The sequence below is a fragment of the Erinaceus europaeus genome, chromosome 16, assembly GCF_950295315.1.
Source record: "Erinaceus europaeus chromosome 16, mEriEur2.1, whole genome shotgun sequence".
Lineage (NCBI taxonomy): Eukaryota > Metazoa > Chordata > Mammalia > Eulipotyphla > Erinaceidae > Erinaceus > Erinaceus europaeus.
Genome location: NC_080177.1, coordinates 468,797 through 476,717, shown reverse-complemented (window position 1 = coordinate 476,717; position 7,921 = coordinate 468,797). Strand labels below are relative to the sequence as shown.

The 7,921-nt window shown below is 68.4% G+C and overlaps 1 protein-coding gene across 1 annotated transcript; it reads right to left on the bottom strand.

Moving 5' to 3' along the window:
• Positions 1-323: 323 nt before the first annotated feature.
• Positions 324-7,713, bottom strand: LOC103126124 (cholesterol side-chain cleavage enzyme, mitochondrial). The gene is made up of 9 exons (XM_007536990.2): positions 7,472-7,713; positions 5,729-5,884; positions 4,854-5,050; positions 4,214-4,417; positions 3,448-3,608; positions 2,743-2,909; positions 1,963-2,041; positions 1,287-1,484; positions 324-617 (listed from the first exon to the last, which is right to left on the bottom strand). Exons 1-9 carry the CDS (start codon positions 7,711-7,713, stop codon positions 435-437), a joined length of 1,587 nt encoding a protein of 528 aa, XP_007537052.1. The 3' UTR covers positions 324-434.
• Positions 7,714-7,921: the final 208 nt, after the last annotated feature.

The window sequence follows — 7,921 nt, the reverse complement described above, 5'->3', positions numbered from 1 at the left end:
AGCCGGACACGGGGGCAGGCTGTGGCCTCACTCAGCCACCTCTCTGGCCACCCCTGGAGAGCCCAGTCGTCCAGCCTGAGCGGGAGCGAGGGGAGGCTTGAGGGTGGGGGGTTGCCAGCCAGCCGTCCACTGGCCCCCTATCTGGGGGTCAGGACCTGGCAGAATCCCACCACTGCCCAGAATGGCCATGTGCCAACCCAGAGGGGTCCCAGGCCAGCTCCCCAGACCAGCTAGAACATGGGTCCCGCCCATCCACTCAGACTGCCCCACCCCGGGAGGGTCCACACCTGGAGGCCTGAGAGAGGAGGAAGTGGACTCACAGGAGCAGGGCAGAGTCGTTTATTGGGGGGGGGGGGTGGTCGAGGTGCCCCCGCCTGGCGCCAGGCAGCACCCCTGCAGGCCATCAGTGCCAGGAGGGCCAGGCTTTGCCGACCTCACCTGGCGGAGGCATCCTGGCTGAGTGGCTGCAGGGCCTGCCCGGCCAGGGGCTCCCCGAGCCCTTCCTGGTGGAGGGGCCGGAAGGTGAGATGGATAGGCTTCTCAGGCACCAGGAGCAGCTGGAACTTGGTCTGCACGTCCTCCAGCCGCTCAATCTCCACCCGAAAGTTCTCCAGGATCTGAGCAAAGGTGGCCAGCTCAGGGAGGGGGGCGGGGGCAGGGGCAGGGACCTGGCTGGTTCTGGGGGCTGGTCAGGGCTGGGGGCCAGCCAGTAGGGGGCAGGGGCAGGGCAGGGAGTACAGTGGTCAGGGCCGGTCGGACAGGGGGCAGGGACAAGGCTGGGCATGAGCAAGGCTAGGCAGGGCAGGGTAGGGCTAGGTAGGGCTGGGCACACCAGGGCTGGGCATGTAGCTGGGGAGTCAGTGCCAGCAGGGCATGCAGGGTAGGGGCAGGGCTGTGCTGGGCTGGGCTGGCTGGCTGGACAGGGCAGTGGCAGGGCAGGTAGCTGTGCTGTGCTGGGCTGGGCTGGGCTGGGCAGGGCTGGATAGGGCAGGGGCAGGGCAGGTAGCAGGGCTGTGCTGTGCTGTGCTGGGCTGGCTGGATAGGGCAGGGGCAGGGCAGGTAGCTGTGTTGTGCTGGGCTGGCTGGATAGGGCAGGGGCAGGGCAGGTAGCTGGGCTGGGCTGGGCTGGCTGGATAGGGCAGGGGCAGGGCAGGGGCACGGCTGTCAGCATTGGGCAGGGCTGGATAGGGCAGCGGCAGGGCAGGGGCAGGGCTGTCAGCACTGGGCAGGGCCAGGGCAGGGGCAGCGCTGGGTAGGGCACAGGTCAGGGCTAGACATGGACTCACATGGACAAGACAAAGCAGAATCTCCTGCTCGGCCAGCCGGCGGCCCAGGCATTGGCGCAGGCCCCAGCCGAAGCTGAGGCTACGGAAATTGAGCTGTCCTCGGTCAGCCTGCTGCCAGCGCTCGGGCAGGAAGGCCTCAGGCTTGTGGAAGTAGGCGGGGTCCCGGCCCATGGCAAACAGGCCCACCTGCACCAGCATCTGAGGGACACACTGCCCAGCTCCACTGCTGCCCTCCCCTACCCCCACCCCAAGGAAGCCCAGACTGGGCCAGAGGCCGTGGGGGAGACACCAGGACTGCGTCATCCTCTCCTCCCCCTGGTCAGCCTGCCCCCACAGCCCCCGGTCAGCCTGCCCCATCCTCCCCCATCCTCCCCCTGGTCAGCCTGCCCCCTCCACCCTCTGGTCAGCCTGTTCCATCCTCCCCCTGGTCAGTCTGTCCCCTCCTCCCCCCTAGTCAGTCTGTCCCTTCCTCCCCCCAGTCAGCCTGTCCCTACAGCTCCCTGGACAGTCAGACCCGACAGCCCCCTGAACAGTTTGTCCCCACAGCCCCTGGTAAGTCTGTCCTCTCCCCGGGTCAGTCTGTACCCACAACCACTGGTGAGCCTGCCCCCTTCTTCCTCTGGTCAGTTTGTCCCCACAACCCCTGGTCAGCCTGTCCACGCAGCCTCTCACACACCTTAGCTGGGATGAGGAAGTCCCTAAGGACCAGGTCATTCTCCAGGTACCGCTGCAGCGTGGTGGCGATGGGGTGCAGCCTGGGCATGCAGACATGAGGGGCTGCCCACCACAGCCCTGCACCAGCCCCACCGCAGCCCTGCACCAGCCCCCAACCAGCCCTGCACCAGCCCCCACCGCAGCCCTGCACCAGTCCCACCCAGCCCTACACCAGCCCCCAACCAACCCTGCACCAGCCCCCAACCAGCCCTGCACCAGCCCCCAACCAGCCCTGCACCAGCCCCCAACCAGCACTGCACCAGCCCCCAACCAGCCCTGCACCAGCCCCCACTGCAGCCCTGAACCAGCCTCACCAGAGCCGCACAAGCCCCCAACCTCCTAACTCTAACCCAACCTCACAGCTCCCCAGCATCCCAGCCCCAGCCCCCTGGCCTCCCCAGACCCCCAGCCCCAGCCCCCTGGCCTCCCCAGACCCCCAGCCCCAGCCCCCTGGCCTCCCCAGACCCCCAGCCCCAGCCCCCTGGCCTCCCCAGACCCTCCAGCCCCAGCCCCCGGCCTCCCCAGACCCCCAGCACCAGCCCCCCGGCCTCCCCAGACCCTCCAGCCCCAGCCCCCCGGCCTCCCCAGACCCTCCAGCCCCAGCCCCCTGGCCTCCCCAGACCCTCCAGCCCCAGCCCCCCGGCCTCCCCAGACCCTCCAGCCCCAGCCCCCTGGCCTCCCCAGACCCTCCAGCCCCAGCCCCCTGCCTCCTTAGACCCCCAGCCCCAGCCCCCGGCTTCACCTCAGTGTCTCCTTGATGCTGGCCTTGAGCAGAGGCACCAGCTGCAAGATGTGCGCCGTGTCCCCCTGCGCCTGCCTTCGTGCCTCCAGCACCTCGGCCCTCAGCTGCTCCTGCACCCGCAGGCACCGGCCCATCTCATACAGGTGCCACTGCAGCGTCATGGAGGTCTGGGGACGAGGGGCGATTACCACACTGCCCGACTGGCCTCACAGGGCAGGGCGTAGGCCTCCTGCTCACTGGGACGGTGTCCTGCCGCCCCCATTCGCACCCCATGCAGCGGCCTCGTGGCCACACACGGCCCCAGCTCCAGGAGCCCCGCTGGGAGAGTCCCCTTGGTGTAGGCCTTGCCTAGCGTGAAGCGAAGGGGTCCCGGGCCCCTGAGGGTGTGGCCCCAGCGCGTCCTCCCCCGAGCTGCACCACTGCCCCAGCCGCATGGCTCTGGGCCCGAGAGTCAGTCCCTCCTGCTGTCCCCACCCGGGGCACACCTGTGTCACTGTTGGGGGGGTGCAGGACGGTCCACTGAGCACTGACTCAGCTGCAGCCGTATGGCCGGGGGCAGGGCCTGCCTCTACACACAGAGATAGACTGGCGCGGGGCCAGGCGGGGCCAGGGCTTCGGGCAGCCTCTGAGCATCTCTGTCCACTCCACCCCAACATGCCACCTCTCAGCCTGGACCCCTCTGGACCCCACGTCCCGTGACCACACCGTGTCCACGCCTCCAGCCAGCAGCTCTGTGACATTGGCCTGGATGTCCTGGAAGGGGATGGCATTGCCCTGGAGCAGACGGTACAGGATGCCAGGCTGGGGGTGCTCGCGCCCAGCTTGCTGGCGGGGGCCCCGGTAGAAGCTCTGTGTATACTCCTCAGCTGTGGGGACAGGGGGTGCAGGTCAGGCTGCCGGCCCACAGCAGTGCTCCCTGCCCCTGTGCCCAGCTCCCTGCCCCGTGCCCAGCTCCCTGCCACGTGCCCAGCTCCCTGCCCCTGTGCCCAGCTCCTTGCCCTGTGCACAGCTCCCTTTCCTCTGCTCACCTCCCTGCCCCATGCCCACCTCCCTGCCCCTGTGCCCAGCTCCCTGCCCTGTGCCCACCTCCCTGCCCCGTGCCCAGCTCCCTGCCACGTGCCCAGCTCCCTGCCCCTGTGCCCGGCTCCTTGCCCCGTGCACAGCTCCCTTTCCTCTGCCCACCTCCCTGCCCCATGCCCACCTCCCTGCCCCTGTGCCCAGCTCCCTGCCCTGTGCCCACCTCCCTGCCCCTGTGCCCACCTCCCTGCCCTGTGCCCAGCTCCCTGCCCGTGTGCCTGGTTCCCTGCCCCCACACTCACTTTCCTGCCCAGTGCCCACCTCTCTGCCTGGAATCTGGCTCCCTGCCCCGTGCCCAGCTCCCTCCCTGGTGCCAGGCTCCATGCCCCCTGTGCCACCCTCCAGGCCCAGCTCCCTGCCCCACATGCCCTGTGCCTAGCCCCAGCCCAGCCACCTTTAGAGAAGATGACATCCCAGGCAGCCTTATGGTCCCGCCAGGTCCGTGTGCGCAGCAGCCAGAAGAGGCTGGGCGGCAGGTTGAGCAGCGGCACACTGGTGTGGAACATCTGGTAGACGGCGTCAATGAAGCGCTGGGACTCGGGGTCCACCTGCTCCTCCAGCATCCCCATACGCTCCCCGAACATCACGTGGCTGATGGCTGCAGGCAGGCCACACTGCACAAGCCGGCACAGCCACGTGCCACGCGCCCCCACAGCCACGCGCACACAGCTCAGCCACAGTCACGTGCCGCGTTCCCGCCCACAGCCACGAGCCACGTGCCATGCGCCCCACACAGCCGTGCGCCACGCAGCCACGTGCCATGCAGTCACAGGCCCCCACAGACACACACCACACAGACACGCACCACACTCACACCCCACACTACTCCCCATCCTACACACATGCCCCATACCACACCCACACGCCTCAGGGGGCCTGAGCTGGGAGGATAGGGGTGGGGGGGCTGGGACAGGAACGGAGGGCCTCCAGAGACGGGGTGAGGGGCTTCGGGACAGGAGTGGGGCCTCCAGAGGCGTGGCCCCAAACCCTGAGAGCCCGAGAGGAAGCAGGCCCTGCCTCCCCGGAGCCCTTACACTCAAAGGCAAAGCGGAACAGGTCCCCGCTGATGTCCCCCGAGAAGTGGCCGCCGCCCTGCTCCACGCGTCTCTTCAGCAGCGCCACAAAGTCCCTGGCCACTGGCTCCAGCAGTGGCAGGAAGCTGGCCACTGTCTGGGGGAGCATCACCTCTGGGTTCAGGGCCAGCCGGTCCCTCCTCCAGGCATCCGCACTCCTAGCACACAGCAAAGCCTGGTCACTGTCCACCCTGTCCACAGCCCCTCCTGGGCACTGCCCCCATGGTCCCCTCCTGGTAACTGCCCAGCCCCCATGGTCCCTCTTGGTCACTGTCCAGCCCCCATGGTCCCCTCCTGGTCACGGCCCAGCCCCCATGGTCCCCTCCTGGTCACGGCCCAGCCCCCATGGTCCCCTCCTGGTCACTATCCAGCCCCCATGGTCCCTCCTGGTCACTGCCCAGCCCCCATGGTCCCCTCCTGGTCACTGCCCAGCTCCCATGGTCCCCTCCTGGTCATGGCCCAGCCCCCATGGTCCCCTCCTGGTCATGGCCCAGCCCCCATGGTCCCCTCCTGGTCATGGTCCAGCCCCCATGGTCCCCTCCTGCCCAGCCCACAGCGCAATGCCGAGTGGTACCCTGGTCTCCTCTCTAATAAGCAGATACACAGACGTGGCCTGTCACCAGGACCCCACAGCTGGGGACAGCTTCTACCAGAGGGAGGCAGGGGAGATGCCCCAGTGCCCCCAGCCCGGGGCGGATGCATGTCCAGGTGAGCTGGCACCCGGCCGCTCCACTCCCTTCCTCAGCAGAGCACACAGGGCTGGGAGGTGACCGCTGCCCGGCGCCCCTGGAGCGGCCCTGATGTCCTTGCAGGGGTCCCTGCCACCCCCGCCTCACTTGAGGAGCACCCCGAGAGGCCGCTGGTGTTGCTCGTGGTAGGCCAGCCAGGCTGGGATGACGTAGCGCTCGGGGTGCTGGCCCTCAGACCTGAAGAGCAGGGCCACGTCCTGGGGGTCCGTGATGTACACAGAGTCCATGGTGCCCAGCTTCTCCCTGGGTGTGGGGGCAGTGACGGGGAGGGGAGAATGGGTGAGGGGGCAGTGAGGGGAAGGGGAGAATGGGTGAGGGGTCAGTGAGGGGAAGGGGAGAATGGGTGAGGGGGAGGGGAGAATGGGTGAGGGGTCAGTGAGGGGAAGGGGAGAATGGGTGAGGGGGAGGGGAGAATGGGTGAGGGGTCAGTGAGGGGAAGGGGAGAATGGGTGAGGGGGAGGGGAGAATGGGTGAGGGGGAGGGGAGAATGGGTGAGGGGGAGGGGAGAATGGGTGAGGGGGAGGGGAGAATGGGTGAGGGGGAGGGGAGAATGGGTGAGGGGGAGGGGAGAATGGGTGAGGGGGAGGGGAGAATGGGTGAGGGGGCAGGAGAGGGGGAGGGGAGAGTGGGTGAGGGGGCAGTGAGGGGGAGGGGAGAATGGGTGAGGGGTCCGTGAGGGGAAGGGGAGAATGGGTGAGGGGGCAGGAGAGGGGGAGGGGACAGTGGGTGAGGGGCAGTGAAGGGAAGGGGAGAATGGGTGAGGGGGCAGGAGAGGGGGAGGGGGGAATGGGTGAGGGGGCAGGAGAAGGGGAGGGGGGAATGGGTGAGGGGGCAGGAGAGGGGGAGGGGGGAATGGGTGGGGAGGAGGGAGGGAGGGGAGGGGCAGTGAAGAGGGAAGGGAGGAGTAGAAGGGGCCTGGGTCTCTCCTCCTCCCTGGGGGGCTGCTAGGGCTGCAGGTGGAGCTGCCAGGGGTGGAGGCCTGGGCCAGGGGCCAGAGGCAGGATGAGAGGGGTCCCAGCCCTCTGAGCATGGAGCCACCATGCACGTGGGGGGCGCCTCCAGCCTCAGCCCTGTCCCCTCAGTGTGGACGGACATGGGGCCTGGGAGTGAACCACAGGGGGACTTAGTAAGCTGGGGTCAAGGTTCCATCCTCCTGCTCAACAACAGGGCACAGCCTCCCTCACCTGCTGGGCTACAAGCCACCCCCTCACCTGCGGGGCACCTCCACCTGCTGGGCACCTCTCACCTGCGGGGCACCCTCACCTGCTGGACACCCTCACCTGCTGGGTACCGCCACCTGCTGGGCACCCTCACCTGCTGGGCACCCCCACCTGCTGGGCACCTCTCACCTGCTGGGCACCTCTCACCTGCTGGGCACCCTCACCTGCTGAGCACCCTCACCTGCTGGGCACCCTCACCTGCTGGGCACCCCCACCTGCTGGGCACCTCTCACCTGCTGGGCACCCTCACCTGCTGGGCACCCCCACCTGCTGAGCACCCTCACCTGCTGGGCACCCTCACCTGCTGGGCACCGCCACCTGCTGGGCACCCTCACCTGCTGGGCACCTCTCACCTGCTGGGCACCCTCACCTGCTGGACACCCTCACCTGCTGGGCACCCTCACCTGCTGGGCACCTCTCACCTGCTGGGCACCGCCACCTGCTGGGCACCCTCACCTGCTGGACACCCTCACCTGCTGGACACCCTCACCTGCTGGGCACCCCCACCTGCTGGGCACCTCTCACCTGCTGGACACCCTCACCTGCTGGGCACCCCCACCTGCTGAGCACCCTCACCTGCTGGACACCCCCACCTGCTGGGCACCCTCACCTGTAGATGGGCCCAAGCCTCTGGAAGCATTGCATCTGGTGGTGGTGTAGCTGGCTGGTGCCGCCGGCCCTCCACAGCTGGTACAGGTTGAGCCAACCATTCTCCCCAGGTGAGGGGATGTCCTTGAAGGGCCGGGGGCTCTGGACAGAAAGGCCCCTAGCCAAGCCCTTCGGGGGGACCGGCAGAGAACGGTGGGCCCTGGCCAGGTCCGGGCGCAACCGCCTGAGCCACCTGGCCACCATGTTGTCCCTCTGTGGGTGGCTGCTCTGTGGCTGTGCTTTATAATCTCTACTCAAGGCCGAGCGAACGCTGACACAGCAGCCGGCCGCCGCCACCCCCGCCCCCAGGCCCTGTCACAGGCTCTGACCACTCCCCAGCTGATGGGCCTGATCCCAATCAGCTGCCCTCATCAGAGGCCCTGACCCCCTCAGCCCTCATCAGAGGCCCTGA

Bases quoted from the DNA above. Each gene is read 5' to 3' on its own strand.
- LOC103126124 (XM_007536990.2), bottom strand. From the start codon at position 7,713: ATGGTGGCCAGGTGGCTCAGGCGGTTGCGCCCGGACCTGGCCAGGGCC. The intron at 2,910-3,447 runs GTGTGGTCACGG...CCTCGTCCCCAG, and splicing joins TGGCTGGAGGCGTGGACACG to ACCTCCATGACGCTGCAGTG. The intron at 1,485-1,962 runs GTGTGTGAGAGG...TGTGTCCCTCAG, and splicing joins ACTTCCTCATCCCAGCTAAG to ATGCTGGTGCAGGTGGGCCT.